This window comes from Hyperolius riggenbachi, chromosome 4, assembly GCF_040937935.1.
Source record: "Hyperolius riggenbachi isolate aHypRig1 chromosome 4, aHypRig1.pri, whole genome shotgun sequence".
NCBI lineage: Eukaryota > Metazoa > Chordata > Amphibia > Anura > Hyperoliidae > Hyperolius > Hyperolius riggenbachi.
Window position 1 is genome coordinate 300,513,451 of NC_090649.1, and position 19,181 is coordinate 300,532,631.

General features: G+C 43.0%; 1 protein-coding gene across 6 annotated transcripts in view; it reads left to right on the top strand.

Annotated features, from left to right (window-relative positions):
* Nucleotides 1-19,181, top strand: part of AKAP7 (A-kinase anchoring protein 7) — a 301,183-nt gene that overhangs the window by 11,556 nt on the left and 270,446 nt on the right. For all 6 annotated transcript variants that reach the window (XM_068231565.1, XM_068231563.1, XM_068231564.1 and 3 more), the window contains exons 2-4: nt 14,249-14,389; nt 16,789-16,919; nt 17,512-17,648. In XM_068231565.1, coding sequence (XP_068087666.1) covers nt 14,249-14,389; nt 16,789-16,919; nt 17,512-17,648 — 409 coding nt within the window. The remainder of the gene's footprint in view (nt 1-14,248; nt 14,390-16,788; nt 16,920-17,511; nt 17,649-19,181) is intronic.

A 19,181-nucleotide genomic window follows, 5' to 3' on the forward strand; every position in this document is an offset into this window, starting at 1 on the left:
TGCAAGATGGTGGTAATGAAACTTAGCTGCAACGTGGGACCAGAGGATTGTTCCAGGATGGCACGGGCACAGGGTGGCTGCAGGAGGCTGGCAGAAGCCCCAGGTAAGTAAAACTTTTTTTTTTAAGTTATTTCAGGTTCCCTTTAATAATGTAGTCAAAATTGTTGAAGTGGAAAAAAATAAAATGCTGTGTGCATCCACATATGTGTTTCATAAACATGACATGCAAGCTGTATCTTTCAAGTCCTGGGCTAAACTTTATACCAAGAGACTATAATAGCACAAAACATCTAGAAGGGACAGCGGTAAACTTTTGAAAAAGTCCACTGGCAGCAGAGTACAGGATTCTTCTTAGAAATACATTACAGATAGTCTAATGCAGGGCTTTTCAACCCTGTCCTCAAGTACCACCAACAGTGCATGTTTTGTGGAAATCCACTGAGGTAGTTAAAGAGACTCTGAAGCGAGTCTAAATCCCCTTTTTTAACTTGTATTTATGTTAAGCAGTATAATCCCTGCTAAACCGCTGCTATCCCGCGGCAAAACAAGGGGTTTATACTCCCCAAATCCCCTCTGATGAGTCCGGGGAGCGCTTCCTCATTGAGGCAGAGCTTATTGGCTGTAGCTCTGCCTCTTAGCACGTCAATCCCAGCTGATCGCCACCTCTCCCTGCCCCTCTCAATCTTCCTTCACAGAGAGAGGCGGAGATCCGCACGGCGATTGACGCGCATGGAGGCAGAGCTGCAGCTAATAGCTCTGCCTCCATGAGCAGCAAAGTCCACGACCAAGAAAGTCGTGGATTTTGCAGGGGGGGGGGGGGGGGATTTGGGGGTATAAACCCCTCGTTTTGCCGCGGGATAGCGGCGTTTTAGCAGTGATTATAGTGCTTAAAAAGAACCCGAGGTGGGGTTCTAAGAATGATATCTGCACACAGAGGATAGGTCTGCCTATACTGCCCAGCCTCTGTTGCTATCTCAATCCCCCTAAGTTCCCCCTGCGCTCTGCTGTCCCCCATAAATCACAGCCGCGCTGTCGACACGCAGCGGGCTGTGTTTACCTATGTAGTGTCACTCTCGCCACTCCCCCCGCCTCCTGCATAGCTCCGGTCCCCGCCCACGTCCCTTCCCTCCCCGCTGATTGGAGGGAAGGGACGCGGGCGGGGACAGGAGCTATGCAGGGGGCGGAGGGAGCGGCGAGAGTGACACTACATAGGTAAACACAGCCCGCTGTATGTCGGCAGCGCGGCTGTGATTTATGGGGGACAGCAGAGCACACGGGGAACTTAGGGGGGATTGAGATGGCAACAGAGGCTGGGCCAGTATAGGCAGACCCAGCCTCTGTGTGCAGATATCATTCTTAGAACCCCACCTTGGGTTCTCTTTGACATAAATACAAGTTCAAAAAGGGGATTTAGACTCGCTTCAGAGTCTCTTTAACCACTTGCCGACCGCCCACAGCCGATGGGCGGCGACAAGGGCTGGGCCCAAATAACCGCAAAACGCCCATCGGGGGCGGCGGGCGTGGTTATGCGGCAATCGCGTCATGCGTGACGAGATCAGCCGCCGGCGACAGGCTCCGCCCCCCTTGCGCAGTAACCCGCCGGCCGTTCGGAACCGCCGGCGGGTTACTAGCTGCCCGATCGCAGCATACAAAGTATATAATATGCTTTGTAATGAATACAAAGCGTATTATACAGGCTGCCTCCTGCCCTGGTGGTCCCAGTGATCGAGGGACCACCAGGGCAGGCTGCAGCCACCAAGGTAAGCACCCAAGCACACTGATCTGCCCCCCCTTCCCTCTGATCGCCCACAGCACCCCTCAGACCCCCCTTTGCCCACACCTCAGACCCCTGTTTACACCCAATCACCCATCAATCACTCCCTGTCACTATCTGTCAGCACTATTTTTTATTAGGTCCTAAACTGCCCCCTGGGGGCTCCTGATCAACCCCCCACACTTTTAGATCCTCCCCAGACCCCCCCCCTGTACTGTATACATCTATCCTCCCCTGTAATCACCTGTCAATCACCCGTCAATCACCACCTGTCACTGCCACCTATCAGATCAGACCCTAACCTGCCTCTTACGGGCATCTGATCACCCACCCACACCATCATCAGATCGCCCGCAGACCCACCCTCAGATCACCTCCAAAGTGCATTGTTTACATCTGTTCTGCCATCTAATCACCCACTGATTACCCACTGATCACCCATCAATCACCCCCTGTCACCACCTGTCACTGCTACCCATCAGATCAGACCCCTATCTGCCCCTAGGGCACCCACTCACCCGCCCACACCCTTAGAATGACCTCAGACCCCCCCCCCCTGTGTACTGTATACATCTATTCTCCCCTGTAATCACCTGTCAATCACCCGTCAATCACCCCGTAACCACCTGTCACTGCCTCCCATCTGATCAGACCCTAACCTGCCTCTTACGGGCATCTGATCACCCACCCACACCATCAGATCACCCGCAGACCCACCCTCAGATCACCTCCAAAGTGCATTGTTTACATCTGTTCTGCCATCTAATCACCCACCAATCACCCATCAATCACCCCCTGTCACCACCTGTCACTGCTACCCACCAGATCAGACCCCTATCTGCCCCTAGGGCACCCAATCACCCGCCCACACCGTCAGAATGACCTCAGACCCCCCCAGACCTCCCCCCGTTTACTGTATACATCTATTCTCCCCTGTAATCACCTTTCAATCACCCGTCAATCACCCCGTCACCACCTGTTACTGCCACCCATCAGATCAGACCCTAACCTGCCTCTTACGGGCATCTGATCACCCACCCACACCATCAGATCGCCCGCAGACCCACCCTCAGATGACCTCCAAAGTGCATTGTTTACACCTGTTCTGCCATCACCCACTGATCACCCATCAATCACCCCCTGTCACCACCTGTCACTGCTACCCATTAGATCAGACCCTAATCTGCCCCTTGGGCACCCAATCACCCGCCCACACCCTCAGAACGCCCTCAGACCCCAGCCCTGATCACCTCGCTAGTACATTGCTTGCATCTATTTTCCCCTCTAATCACCCCCTGAGATACCCATCAATCACATGCCCATGTTCTCTGCTGCCATGTCCAGGTCACGATTTGAGAACATCCTGCGCTTCCTGCACTTCAGTGCCAATACAACCTGTCATCTAAGAGGCCACCCTGCTTATGACTGGTTCCTCAAAATTTGCCCCCTCATAGACCACCTGTCATCAAAATTTGCAGATGCTTATACCCCTGAACAGTCATTTTGAGGCATTTGGTTTCCAGACTACTCACTGTTTTGGTCCCTAAAATGCCAGGGCAGTATAGGAACCCAACAAGTGACCCCATTTTAGAAAAAAGACACCCCAAGGTATTCCGTTAGGTGTATGACGAGTTCATATAAGATGTTATTTTTTGTCAAAAGTTAGCGGAAATTGATTGTTATTGTTTTTTTCACAGTGTCATTTTCCACTAACTTGTGACAAAAAATAAGATCTTCTATGAACTCACCATACACCTAACAGAATACCTTGGGTTGTCTTCTTTCTAAAATGGGGTCACTTGTGGGGGGTTCCTATACTGCCCTGGCATTTTAGGGGCCCTAAACCGTGAGGAGTAGTCTAGAAACCAAATGCTTCAAAATGACCGGTGAATAGGACGTTGGGCCCCTTAGCGCACCTAGGCTGCAAAAAAAGTGTCACATGTGGTATCGCCGTACTCAGGAGAAGTAATATAATGTGTTTTGGGGTGTATTTTTACACATACCCATGCTGGGTGAGAGAAATCTCTCTGTAAGTGGACAATTGTGTGTAAAAAAAAAATCAAAAAATAGTCATTTACAGAGATATTTCTCCCACCCAGCATGGGTATATGTAAAAATACACCACAAAACAAATTATACTACTTCTCCTGAGTACGGCGGTACCACATGTGTGGCACTTTTTTGCATCCTAACTGCGCTAAGGGGCCCAAAGTCCAATGAGTACCTTTAGGATTTCACAGGTCATTTTGAGACATTTGGTTTCAAGACTACTCCTCACGGTTTAGGGCCCCTAAAATGCTAGGGCAGTATAGGAACCCCACAAGTGACTTCATTTTAGAAAGAAGACACCCCAAGGTATTCCGTTAGGTGTATAACGAGTTCATAGAAGATTTTATTTTTTGTCACAAGTTAGCGGAAATTGATTTTTATTGTTTTTCTTTTCACAAAGTGTCAATTTCCGCTAACTCGTGACAAAAAAAATCTTCTATGAACTCACCATACTCCTAACAGAATACCTTGTGGTGTTGTCTTTAAAAAATGGGGTCTCTTGTGGGGTTCCTAAACTGCCCTGGCATTTTAGGGGCCCCAAACCGTGAGGAGTAGTCTTGAAACCAAATGTCTCAAAATGACCTGTGAAATCCTAAAGGTACTCATTGGACTCTGGGCCCCATAGCGCAGTTAGGGTGCAAAAAAGTGCCACACATGTGGCATCGCTGTACTTAGGAGTAGTAGTATAATGTGTTTTGGGGTGTATTTTTACACATACCCATGCTGGGTGGGAGAAATCTCTCTGTAAATGGACAATTGTATGTAAAAAAAATCAAAACATTGTCATTTACAGAGATATTTCTCCCACCCAGCATGGGTATGTGTAAAAATACACCCCAAAACACATTATACTACTTCTGAGTACGGCAATACCACATGTGTGGCACTTTTTTGCAGCCTAATTGCGCTAAGGGGCCCAAAGTCCAATGAGCACCTTTAGGCTTTACAGGGGTGCTTACAATTTAGCACCCCCCAAAATGCCAGGACAGTAAACACACCCCACAAATGACCCCATTTTGGAAAGTAGTCACTTCAAGGTATTCAGAGAGGGGCATGGTGAGTCCGTGACAGATTTCATTTTTTTGTCACAAGTTAGCAGAAATGGAAACTTTTTCTTTTTTTTTTGTCTCTAAGTGTCATTTTCCGCTAACTTGTGACAAAAAATAAAATCTTATATGAACTCACCATGCATCTCATTGAATACTTTGGGATGTCTTCTTTCCAAAATGGGGTCATTTGGGGGGTATTTATACTATCCTGGAATTTTAACACCTCATGAACCCTGACAGGTGCTCAGAAAAGTCAGAGATGCTTCAAAATGGGAAAATTCACTTTTGGCACCATAGTTTGTAAACGCTATAACTTTTACCCAAGCCAATAAATATACACTGAATGTTTTTTTTTTATCAAAGACATGTAGCACAATAAATTTGGACAAAAATTATTACAGAAATTTTACTTTATTTGACAAATTTTATCACAGAAAGTAAAAAAAAACTTTTTTGACAAAATTCATGTCTTTTTTGATGAATATAATAAAAACTAAAACTCACAGCAGCAATCAAATAGCACCAAAAAAAAAGCTGTATTAGTGACAAGAAAAGGAGGTAAAATTAATTTAGATAGTAGGTTGTATCACCGAGCAATAAACCGTGAAATCTGCAGTGGTCTGAATGGAAAAAAAGGCTCTGGTCCTTAAAGAGAATCTGTACTCTAATATTCTTACAATAAAAAGCATACCATTCTATTCATTATTTTCTCCTGTGCCCCTCTGTGCTGTTTCTGCCACTCTCTGCTGCAATCCTGGCTTGTAATTAACAGTTTTAGGCAGTGTTTACAAACAAACTAACCAGCTTCTAATAGGCTCAGCTAAGCATAGTGTATGAGTCATTCAGAGTATGCAGGGGGCCTGCAGAGGGTGTGTATCGCTTCTACCAATCACAAGCAGCCCTGCACATTCCACACAATCAAGCTTTAGCCCGACAAACAGGACAGAGGAAAGATACATTGATTTATTACAGAGACAGTGCAGTTAGGAAAGACTGCAGTAAGCCAGAGCAGATTAGAACAGGCATAGGAACTTATAGGATAGAAGAACTAAGGCTGAAAAAATTGTTACAGAGTCTCTTTAAGGGGTGAAAAGACTGTGGTCCTTAAGTGGTTAATCAGCTCTGCTGAGACACTAATTACCTCACCTGTGCATGTTTGTGGTTTTCTGCAAAACGTGTACTGTTGGTGGTACTTGAGGACAGGCTTGGGAAGCCCAACCCTGAAATGCTAGCCAAGGCTTCCTCATTAACCACTTAACGACCGCCTAACGCCGATAGGCGTCGGCAGGTCGAAGTGGTGTTACCATGGTGTTCCATGTCAGTTCACGGAGGGTGTCTCCGTGAACAGTCTACGAGCCGCCGATCGTGGCTCGCAGGCTAAATGTAACCACGCGGGGAAGAAATCCCCTGTGTTTACATCATACGGCGCTGCTGCACAGGAGCGCCGTAAAGAAGATCGGCGATCCCCGGCCTCTGATTGCCCGGGGATCACCGGCATCTGATAGGCTGAAGCCTATCCTAGGCGGCGCAGGACGGATATCCGTCCTGTGCAGCCCATAGCCTGCGGGAGAGGGAGGTAAGGGCAGAGAGGGCGGAAATCGCTGCGGAGGGGGGCTTTGAAGAGCCCCTCCCACTAAGCAGAAATCAGACCCCCCCAGCAGGACATCCCCCTAGTGGGGAAAAAAGGGGGGAAGTCTGGTCGCCCTGGCTCAATCCTGATCGGTGCTGCGGGCTGGAGAGCCCACGCAACACCGATCATAGGAAAATCTCCTGGTCCTTAAGTGGTTAATAACATTGAAGAGTCTAGTTTATAATACACATGAGCATTAAAGAACGATGGACTCCAGATCCAGCAAGACTTCCTCATCAGAAATGTAAATGATTCTTGCAATAACGACTGCAGGTTATTAAGTGTACATTTAGGAAACATCTTAGATCCAAATCACAGTTCATTGCAGAGGGAATCAATGTCTGTAATGTATTCCCCTCTTATTGGAAAGAGAATTATTATTGATATACTCTCTTGAATTAATTATAATACCCTGATAATAGCAAGCATAATTTTCTATCCATGGAGTTATAGCCCTGAAATGTTGAAGAACACAGACTTCCTTACATTGAATTGTCTCTCCTGCGTAGTTTACTCTACAATGATACTTTAGTACATATATCATCCCAGTGTTATACAGTTAATACATTATATATAATGTAATACTTCAGAAATGTTTGTAACATCCATTCATCACTTTCTGCACATAGAGGTTTTGTTTTTTTAATCATTTCAAAGGTGGAGCCAGCATGTCCTGTAGCCTTTCCTTATTCAGTTTCCTCATTGCTTAATGGAATTCTACCATAGATACATCATTTTCATTTCCATTCTTCTTCTGTTTCCTCAAGTAGATTCATTATACGGTATATACCCACAAGCTCTGCTTGATTTCAATTGTATTCTTGCGGATTGTCCCTTCCTTGTTCTTGGTATGTCTTTGGAGGGCATGTTCTGTCCATCACTGACTTAAAAAAACGTAATAACTTAGTTCTGATTTTCTCTGTCATTTCTTCTATGCTGTTGCCAAAATTCAGCAGATGATAAGTCCTCGTTGATTTGCCTTTAAATTTGTTGAGAAGCATCCCTTCCTGTCAGCTTGATGCTGACAATTACATATGGGGAAAAGAACTGGCTCAGAGATAAAATCATCCAAGCAAGTTCTGTTTCGCCCCGCCAAGTGAAAACTCCTCAACAGGAATGGATATGCCCCCTGATTTCAGAACTCGCCAGTTGCATAGGGCCAATTGTTTCTTTCTAATCTGATATTCTGCCTATCCCACACTTCCAGTTCAGGATGAATTTAAAGAGAAACTTCGAAGAATTGAACTTTATCCCAATCGGTAGCTGATACCCCCTTTTACATGGGAAATCTATTCCTTTTTACAAACCGACCATCAGGGGGGCGCTGTATGACTGATATTGTGGTGAAACCCCTCCCACAAGTAACCCCTCCCACAAGAAAAGTTCAAACTTTTGAGGGAAATGGCTGTTTACAGCTTTTTCTAACTGCCAAAAACCATGCAGCAGCTACTTCACCTGCCAACAGTAAAATGTTCATTGGAGTTCCTCTTTAAGTGAATGGAGCTCTAGATCAACACTTTAGGGTAATTATGATCAGAACACTGCCTGTCACCATAAGTAATCAGATCAGCACTTTGTAAAAATAGTCACTTTAAAAGGCATGATCTTTGGTCAAACAAAGATGTCCCCTGTATGCCCTTATGTGCAGTGTGTTTTATAGCATTGCATGAAATATATACCGTAGGGTGAGCAGTTTAGCTCACTTCCTGTAACAGTGTGTGTCTCTCTCCCTGATCATGGCAGATTGATGGAAGTTGGGAGCAGTAGTAAGCACCTGCACAGGCCACAAAGAGAGGAAAATGCTATCCAAACCAGTTGTGATTCATTGCTAATATACTGTATATATAAGTTCTCAAGTGATATTTGGTTGGATAGTTGGAAATAGTAGGCCACACTTAAGGTGCATACACACATCAGACTATAGTCTTTGGAAAATGAAAGATCACAGACCAATTTTACCCCCTTCCATGTAGTATGAGAGCCATACCTTCAGAGTCTTTTCTATGGAGCTGAACTCCCCATCAGAAAAAAAATCTTTGCAAGATGCTGCACACACAGATGCTGTACACACTCAAAAGATCGGTAGCTGCAAAAGATCTGTTCTTGCCAAAAATCCATTCCTGCAAATTGCAATGATAGTCTATGAGATCTGCAGATCATCATACACACATGATTTAACTGACATTCATCTGCAGATCAGATCCACCAGGATGGATTTTCAGATCTGCGGATGATTGCTTGATCTGCAGATGAATGTCAGTTAAATCATGTGTGTATGATGATCTGCAGATCTCATAGAATATCATTGCAATTTGCAGGAATGGATTTTTGGCAGGAACAGATCTTTTGCAGATACTGATCTTTTGTGTCTGTACAGCATCTGTGTGTGCAGCATCTTGCAAAGATTTTTTTCTGATGTGAAGTTCAGCTCCATAGAAAAGACTGTGTAGAGTATGGCTCTCATACTACATGAAGGGTGGTAAGATTGGTCTGTGATCTTTCATTTTCCAAAGACTATAGTCTGATGTGTGTATGCACCTTTAGTGCATACTCCTTTGCGGTATCATATATTTTCCTGTTTAGGTGAGATATGCGGACACATATGCACCTCCTGCAAGGGTCTATTTTCCTTCAGGTCCGCCATTGTCTCTTTCTGCCTTTAGCGTGTCTTACTTCACGTTCAATAGTAACTAATACTCTGCACAATTACTTATTGTAGGGATTATGTGGATGCTTGGCAGGATTGGTCATTAACCAGATCCCCTTCAGCGGGTCGAGTATCCACGCCCCTGAAAATATAACCTGAGCTCCCAGCGGCGTAGATACTCGTCCCTCTATATGTGCAATCGCACGGGCACGCCCACCCCCCATTCCCCTGCGGTTGGGCACAGATTGGTGATTAGGAACATATGTTCCTAAACCCAATCTTAGTGTTAAAATTGAAATGATTGCTGTAGCAACGAGCAACAGAAATCATTTCCTTGAAAAAATGACAGTCACTGTCATTTCCTGTTGGGGGAACACAGCTTGAGCTGCGTTTTAACCAAACTGGGAAATGTGTGGGGACATCTAGTGGCTATAAAGAATATTACAATAAAAAAAATAAATGTACATTTCCTACTAATATAACAAGCCCCTTAATTTATTATGCTCCCTAACTGCCCCATATAACAAAATAGTAAAAAAAAAAAAAAAAAAAAGTTACTGAATTTCAAAGACAAAACATAAATTGTTACATTAGGGGCTTAGCTTTTAAAATATGTATGCTATGAGGGTGTATTACATAATGGAAAAAACACCTCTATTTCCAAATCCAATATTGTCACCATACATTGTAGTAGGGACATAATTTAAATAGTGTAATAACTGGGACAAATGGGTAAATAAAAATTGTGGGTTTTAATTACAGTAGTGTTTTAAAACTATAATGGCCAAAAAACTGAGAAATAACTGAGAAAAACTGAGAAATAATTAATTTTCTTATTATTACTGTTAACATGCATTTAGAATAAAATAATTTTTAACAAAAAGTACCACCCAAAGAAAGCCGAATTTGTAGCAAAAAAAAAAAAATAGATTATTTTGGTGTGATGAGTAGTGATAAAGTTAATGGGGAATAAATGGACGCAGCGCTGAAATGTGAAAATTGCTCTGGTGTTTAAAGGGAATATTACATACTAACCTCTCCGTCAGTTCCTCTCAGAAGCTCACCATTTACTTCTTACAGTGATCCCTTCCAGTTCTGACAAGATTTTGTCAGAACTAAAATATACCAGTTGCTGTCAGTTATATATCAGTTACATCTGAATGTGCAAGGTAATGTCCATGTTTCCCTATGGCTCAAGTGGGTGATATTACAGCTTAACAGTGTGCTGAGCAGGAAGCTGTTATGGGGTAATGGCCATTTTTAAAATGGAGGACGGAGAATTCCATTGATCACAGTGGACAAATGGGATGCAGGAGAGAAGAAAGAGATTGAGTAGTAGACTACACAGGAGGTAAGTATGACCTGTATATGGATATTCTGACTTTTTATTTTCAGTTCAGGTTCTCTTTAAGGGGAAAACCCCATAGAGGTAAAGTGGTTAAACGGCAAATGCACACAAAAGCCAATACTCCAAATGTAGTTGGTGATAAAGTTTAATTCATATAACTAGAAGCCAAGATATTGGGGTCACCAGGACCCTTTTATCAAGGCAGTCATAGGATTAATAAACAACATCAGTTGACATGTCATTGGTGGCTCAGAAAAGTTGACTTTGTTTGTATTTCACTTTATCACAGTCTGCTTTTGCATTGCTGGCTTTTGTGTACTTTCGCCTCTCCTCTGGGTTCTGGGTGTTCTGTCTTCTGGATACTTCTTTGCTTCTAGATCGCCATTGCCAAATAGAAGCTTCATATTAGCAGTGGAGATCAGGACCAAAGTAAGACTGGAGGCTTCAGCAGTAGGCGAGCATCTAGAAGACACAGTAGGAGAAGGAAAGCACACAAGCCAGTGTCAAACAGAGGGACCTGGCAGATGGGATGCAGGAGAACAATGAGCTCCAAATCTTTCAGGTTGGAGGGTCTTCTTTCCATCACCCTGATCTTTAGCTCCCTCCACACATTCTCACTTGGATTCAAGTCAGGACTCACTCCAAAATGAAAACCTGTAACGTAGAAAACCTCCCCTGGGGGGTTCTCACCTTGGGTGGGGGAAGCCTCCGGATCCTATTGAGGCTTCCCCCGTCCTCCTCGGTCCCACGGTGACGGTGAAAATCCTCCCAGAACGGCGGCAATGTAAATATTTACCTCCCCAGCTCCAGCACAGGCGCAGTATCGGCTCTCCGCCTCGGAGATAGGCGGAAATAGCCAATCGATGTCTGGCCGCTCTACTGCGCAGGCGCAAGTCTTCTGCGCCTGCGCAGTAAATCGGACCAGACGGATATCGGCTATTTTCGCCTATCTCCGTGCGGAGAGCTGCAACATTGGCCCCCACTGGAGCCAGGAGAGGTAAATAAATCAGCGCTTATCAGCGCTTGTCAGGCTTGTCGAGGGAGGATTCCGGGACACTTCAGGGGAGCCAGCGCTGGATTGCCTGCAGCTACAGGGGAGGGGGAAGCCCTATTAGGACCATGAGGCTTCCCCCTCCCGAGGTGAGTACCCCCCAGGGGAACTTTTTTTTGATGCAGAGTCTCTTGAATGTTGTTGTCTGCTAACCATTTCTTCATCACTTTTGCTGTGTTTTGGGTCATTTCATGTCCACTGGTGCCCAAGGCCAAGTTTCTCTGCAGGCTACCTGATTTTGTCATTGAGAATCCTCATGTATTGCTCTTTTTTCATGGTGTTGTTTACTGTGATTAGGTTCCCTGGTCCATAGGCTGAAAAACACCCCCAAAGCATTAAGTTCTCACCACCATGTTTGACAGTGGGGATGGTGTTCTTTGGGTTACATAGTTACATAGTTATTTTGGTTGAAAAAAGACATACGTCCATCGAGTTCAACCAGAGAACAAAGTACAACACCAGCCTACTCCCTCACATATCCCTGTTGATCCAGAGGAAGGCGAAAAAACCCTTACAAGGCATGGTCCAATTAGCCCCAAAAGGGGAAAAAAATTCCTTCCTGACTCCAGATGGCAATCAGATAAAATCTCTGGATCAACATCATTAGGCATAACCTAGTAATTGTAGCCATGGATGTCTTTCAACGCAAGGAAAGCATCTAAGCCCCCTTTAAATGCAGGTATAGAGTTTGCCATAACGACTTCCTGTGGCAATGCATTCCACATCTTAATCACTCTTACTGTAAAGAACCCTTTCCTAAATAAATGGCTAAAACGTTTTTCCTCCATGCACAGATCATGTCCTCTAGTCCTTTGAGAAGGCCTAGGGACAAAAAGCTCATCCGCCAAGCTATTATATATTATTGAAGGCCTCTCCTTTTTTACACCAAATGAAGGAAACATCATTGTGACCAAGCAACTCAATTTTTGTTTCATCTGACCATAACACAGAAGACCAGAAGTCTTCTTTGTCCATATGAGCATTTGCAAAGGCCAAGACAGCTTTTGTGTGCCTTATCTGGAGAAGTGGCGTCCTCCTTGGTCTGCATCCATGGAATCTAGCAGTGTGCAGTGTCTGTTGGATTGTCTGCCTTGAGACATTGCTACCAGCAGAGCCCAGATTCACCAGGTTGGCCTTGGTGGTGATCCTTGTTTTTTTTTTCACCTCTCTCACTACCCTGGCCAGCACAGATGTCACTTTTGGCTTCTGACCACGTCCTTTGAGATTTTCCACATTGCGGAACATCTTGTATTTTTTAATAATACTTTGCACTGTAGCCACTGGAACTTGAAAACATTTAGAAATGGTCTTGTAGCCCTTTCCTGACGTGTGAGCAGCCACAATGCGCATCCACAGGTCCTCCTCATTGAGCTCCTTTGTGTTAGCCATGACTGTCCACAAACCAACTGCAGAGAGTTGCTGTTTTTCACATGAGTTAAATAAAACAGCTGTTCCCAATTAATCAAGGTGATTAGGATTCTTTAGAACAGCTTAGACTATTTGGAATGGAATAGAACTTTGGATGTTCCCACAGACTGTGACAGTTTGTGAAGGGTATGAATAATTTTGGTCTGGACACTTTTTACTCAAATGTAAATAAAAGCTGAAAAATGTTTTTTTTCCACAATAATGCCTCGTCTTATTATCTTTTGGAGGAGGACCTCAGCCCTAAAAGGATAGCACTACACCAAATATATATGCAAAATTACAAAATATTTATTAGTTAATCTGCAACACTACAATTCATATAAAACCACACATGGATCCCCCCGCTCTTGGAAAAAGCAGCGTGACGGCTGCGATACCGGTGGAGCTTCGGGGGCTCCTTTTGGCACCACAACATAGCCGCTTCAGTATCTTTGACCTGGCTAAGTATCACTGCTATCTTATTTCTATAGTGTTTCACCATAGGTCACGTCTGTTCTCACTCAAAACTCTTTGGCTAAATTTAGTCACTATTGTTCATGTGTGTAGGGTTTATAAAGAATTTTCAATATTTTCTACTTATGTGGCTTTTGTTTACCTCCTATATATAACTGTTATGCACTTTAATTAGCCTTAAAACATGAAACCGGGTTCTTAGCCCAGTATAGCTCAATCTTGAGCGTCTTGGCGGCTAATATAGTTACATAGATTCCTATGATATGGTTATGAGCGCCTCTCTCTCTCTCTCTCTCTCTCTCTCTCTCTCTCTCTCTCCATTTTTCCATTTTTAATTGGTTTTATATGAATTGTAGTGTTGCAGATTAACTAATACATATTTTGTAATTTAGCATATATATTTGGTGTAGTGCTATCATTTTAGGGCTGAACTCTTCCTCTTGTTTAGTTAATTATTGCAGCCCCAGCACACACTGGTGAGGCATGAGTGCAGATATATCCTCTTTTTCTTATTATCTTTTGGGAGACACCTATGTCATTTCCCGTCAAAAAATTACTGGCAGGTTGAATAAAAGTATCTTTTAAGGCAAAATTTGCCAGGGGTGTGAATAATTATGTGCAGCACTGTACATATATATATATATATATATATATACAGTATATGTACATATACATATACACACACACACACACACACACACACACACACACACACACACACACACACACACACACACACACACAAAATCTCAATCAAGTGACTTTGATTATTTGAAAAAAATCAACAAAATGATTTATTCAATTCTTGTAAAATTTTAGAAAACAGAAAAATGACCCAATCTAGTTGTCAGAAGAAGAGAACCAAGACCAAGAGAAAGAGGACTGATAGTAATAAATCAGGGAAGGACCTGCTAACCGAGTTGCCCTTTGCAAATGCGGATATTAGCGCTGTGTTTGAAAGTGAGTATATGTCTTTGCTTTTACTTATAGAAAAATATTTAGAAACCTGACAGCAGACTCTGTTGTTAGAAGAACTTACTGATATTTGAAGCTGTGGGGAGAGATGGTATGGGAGAGGGGGGCAGGACCTTTACCTCAGAAAACAGGAGGTACCAATCATGAATTATTATTATGGATATTATTATATAATGCAGAAACTTGACCAAATAGGACTTTAAATAGGGAACATACCTTTGTTATGTAATAATAGCAATGAAAATTAAAAATACATTTTCATGGTTAAATAGCGTAAAATCCATATAATCAACATAGGGAAAGTAATTATAGCAAAACAGGAATGCTATATATCCATCGATTGCCATTAATAGATATACAGCTTTCCTGCATTGGAAGGATTAGTAGATAGTATATAATAAAACACCTGTATATTCATCTTAAAGTCAGTCTCAGGTCAACCTCATAACTTTTAACCCCTTAAATATGTAAAATGTGTACCCATAGCTAATACCAGGGCGGTTTCTAGGCTTAATAGCTATAAGCATGTTTTTTTTCGTTGTGATAGTGAGTTAGCCCTCAAGTATAGATAGCCAGAGGACCCTCTCAGTATAGGAAACCATATGTAGCAATCCCCCATAGAATAGGCAGCTAGATGATCACTGCAGTATAGGTAGCTAGATGCTGGGGGGATTACACTGCACACTCACCTCCTCTGGCCTCCAGGCTGTAGAGGTCCAGGTCCTGTCCGTCTTCTCTTAAGTGTTGCTTACACTCTAGAATCAGGAAAAAGTGCATGAGCATCAGATGGGACTGAGGAGACGGACGTGACCTGGAGACTGGTGGAGTTGAGTATGTGCTGTAATCCTGGCCTGGAGGATAGAATTTGGGCCCTACACCCTTCTAGCTCTGCACCCACTTCTTCCTGGGTATTCTCTCCTCAGCCACTGTTCCTTCCTCCTGCACTGCACCCCGGGCAGCTGCCCACCTCCCTTGCCCCAAGAATTGGGCTGACTATTGCCATATCTCCAACAAGCAGAGCTGCGGAGTTGGTCATCCAACTCCTCCTTTTTACGGAACTACTGACTCCGATTCCATGTACCCAAAAATTGCTCTGACTCCACATTTCTGCTAACAAGTCTTGCCTTTTTCCCCCATAAGTATTACCATGTCTCCTTACAAAAATGTTCTCCACCTTGGCTATTTCTCCTCACCAGAATTTCAAGCAGCCTGGCCATGGTCACTCTACAAATATCCTAGCCTGACTATGTCTCCCAACAAGTATTGCCTGCAGTCTAGTCATGTTCACTCCACAAATATTGTTCCCACTCTGGCCATGTCTCCTTACAAATATTGCCCGCAGCCTGGTCATGGTCACTCCACAAATATTATGGCAAAAGTAGTGAGTGTAAGTGGAGTGCCACAGCAAACAGACCAGCCACAGCAAGAGCTTTCTAGGGCCGGACAATTTGGACAGCCCTGATTTAGAGTACATACAGTAAATATGATGGTCCAATAACACCAGTACAACAGGACAATCACAGTATGGGTCATTTTCTTACTGTAGTATTTAAAAGGCAAAGCTCACTTCCTCAGATGATCATAGCAGTTTCTGCTGCTTTCCATAGTAATAAAGATGGCCAAACACAGGTCAATATTTGATTGATCAAATTTGCAAGCGATCTGTTGACCTCAGCATATCTGAACAACAAACATCTGTTTATCAATCAAAAGGATGATCAGGTAGAGCAGAAACTTTACGTGGTTGTTAGAGGAGAGCAGCTGTGGACCAGTGTCTGCATAGTGTAATAATTTATGCCAGGCATAGTGCCACAATTTATTCTTGATCTGATTTCAGCTCATGAGCTCACGTGAAACAAGGTTGTACATCAGTCACTACCACCTGATCAATTTCTTATTGGTTAATTATCGGTTAATATTCTGGCTATTGTCAAGTTTTGTTGGCTGCCCCAGATTCAGATTTCTGTTATCTCCTGCACACTCTTATGTTCTGTAAGCATTTTTCTATAATACCTTTTAATAAATCTTCCTGGTGATTTTGTAATAGGAGTGATTTAAAAGAACACAACAAATAGTGGATACAGTGAAATCTGGTGTAGCAAAGAGAACTAGGCCACTTAGCTCTTCTTTGCTTAGCTCTTCTGAGGACACATCACAATGATTTTTGATCAACAAGTAAAGGTATTTGTAACGTGCTTTCCCATATCTCTTTGTATTGTATTTAGTTGGTAGAGGAACAGGGGTGAATAAACAGTGTGAAATGGTTTATACATTTCAACGCTAATAGAAAAACCTGTTTCTTCTATGCTCTGTATTGATTTACAGCAATCCTGTTAAAAAGATGTTATATACCTAATGTTATATATTGATGGGGTTCCTTTCAGTCTCAAGATCAGTGCACAAAAAGGAGAAAAAGAAAAGGAAAATACACCAATTAGAAAGTCCAGAGGATGAAAAAAGTAAAAAGCAAAAGAGGCCCAATTATTTTGTGTCTCTGCCCATTACCAATGAAAAGGTATCGTAATTGTATTCATTTTCTCTCTCTCTCTCTCTCTCTCTCTCTCTGTGTGTGTGTGTGTATAGAAATCGGTTTATTAACTGTTTTGTGCTAGCTTGTAATGAAAAGTTAATGTGACCCTGCTGTTCTCTTATCTGCTTTGTACCCAAGGTAAATTGGTGATATTTGAAAAAGCAGGGAAGTATTTAACAATTGCCTCTTTTAAGTGAATGTCACATAAAGATGAAAACAGTCTCCAGCTTTGACAATAGTCACTAAAATGTTTTATCCCAATCTAATTATAAGCGGTTGAAGAAAGGACCTAACCGTTTATATTACGCATCTATAAGTATATAGTGCATCACCAACCAATATGAAAAGGATTCCCACAAGTAATCTGTTTTATCAGCCATGGAGTTTAGTCACAGGTAAAGTCAAGTGCTGCCACTAAAATGCCTGTTTGACTATGGAAATATTTGTGCCTGGAGTTGCTATTTGAGTAAATGAAATGGTAAAAGAATAAAGCATAATCTTGTCATGTTATGTGATTGACTTTACATCACACATGCTGTAGGCTACATGCTCATTTATTCACTTTTCCCTTTGCTAGATTCATGATGACATCCAAACTATACAGGATTCAATACTACAGAAGGATAATCGACTTTCCAAAGCTATGATCCCAAAAGGTTCTTACCACATCACCCTCTTTGTGATGCATTTAGCCAGTGAAGAGGATGTTTCATTGTAAGTATTATATTACGAGACTTGTACTGTGCTCCCAGATTTTGGTTGTTAGACAGCTTGATGCAAGTCTACTTATGGTCTATAACATGGCTGCCGCTTGGATCGCCATCGTCAACAAGCTCTGCAATATGAACAGGAGCCCCAGCAAAAGCCTATAAAACTGCTGGGGCCCCCAGTTAGACATAAAACAGAATAATGAAAGTCCTCGAGGACTGGCATTGGTCTGTTTCGTGTCCAATCGGGGACCCCGGAAATTTAATAGGCTTTTGCTGGGGCTCCTGATCATATTGTGAAGTTTATCGGTGATAACGACCCGAGTGGTTGTGATAACTATGAAGGCAGAAGGTGACAGATGAAGACAGATGGTGACAGAAGATGCGGTAAGGGGCCAAGCAGGTACGGACACTGTCCTATCCCATAGACTTTCATTGTTTCTGTTGGCATCCGCAGCGCATTCCTTGTCTGGAGAAATGCAGCAGGTTGGGACCCTGCCTTACGTTTACTGCAATGCAGCAAATGGATCCATTAAAAATAGCAAATGAAACCACAAGCTGTTTTTAACATTAGATCTGTTTGCATGCCTGTTGCTGCATTGCAAAAAACGTATGTGTTTTCTTTACAAGTAGAAACTGTCCCTTAAACAGGTGTAGAAAGACAGTCTGGGAGTAAACTCTTTTTGAAATGATCTCACTCAAGCTGCAGAATTTCACTGTGGTGGTGGGACTGGCCTGTCGTCTCAGTGTTCCCAGATATTGGTCGCAAAGTTCTTGTTGCAGCTTGACACTTGACTGTGTTTTTGCCTCGAAATTGGATTGCCATGTATACAGCAACATTTGAAATAACAAGTCAGTTTTGATTTATGCCTGGAGCCGCGTTGTCCTTTGTTCTGTGATGGTGTAGAATGGCTTAGGATTGGGTGCCAATTACCGGATAAAACCCCCAATTCAGAGTTCAAACACATATGCAGCCTGTGTGTTTACAACCATATTGGCTCCAGTTTTCACTCCCCAGGCCACAGGTCACTTCAGGTACTGTTAAGTCTCTAATAGCTACTATACATTTTGTCTAAAAATAGTATTACACGCATCTATAATATTCAGCCCCATTTCACTTGACACGTTACATATGAAAACTGCTTCAAAAGTTGACTTGCTTGTTATTGAGTTAATGCAACATGTGCTATGTGCTGCTCAGCCATACAATTCTATGTATGTTATTCAGTAGGCAATGAAGGTAATGGACAGCACAAAGTGTTATAAATAATGTAAAATAAGATACTTTTTACACTTTTCTATATATGTCTTTTTTCAGATGAGTATATGAATTAAATGCATCTAGGATAGGCATGGGCAAACTCGGCCCTCCAGCTGTTAGGGAACTACAAGTCCCACTATGCATTGCAGGAGTCTGACAGCCACAGTCATGACTCATAAAGGCAAATGCGTTGTGGCCTTGTAGTTCCGTAACAGCTGGAGGGCCGAGTTTGCCCATGCCTGTTCTAGGAGGACAATCTGCTATGCCTTGTAATGTTAA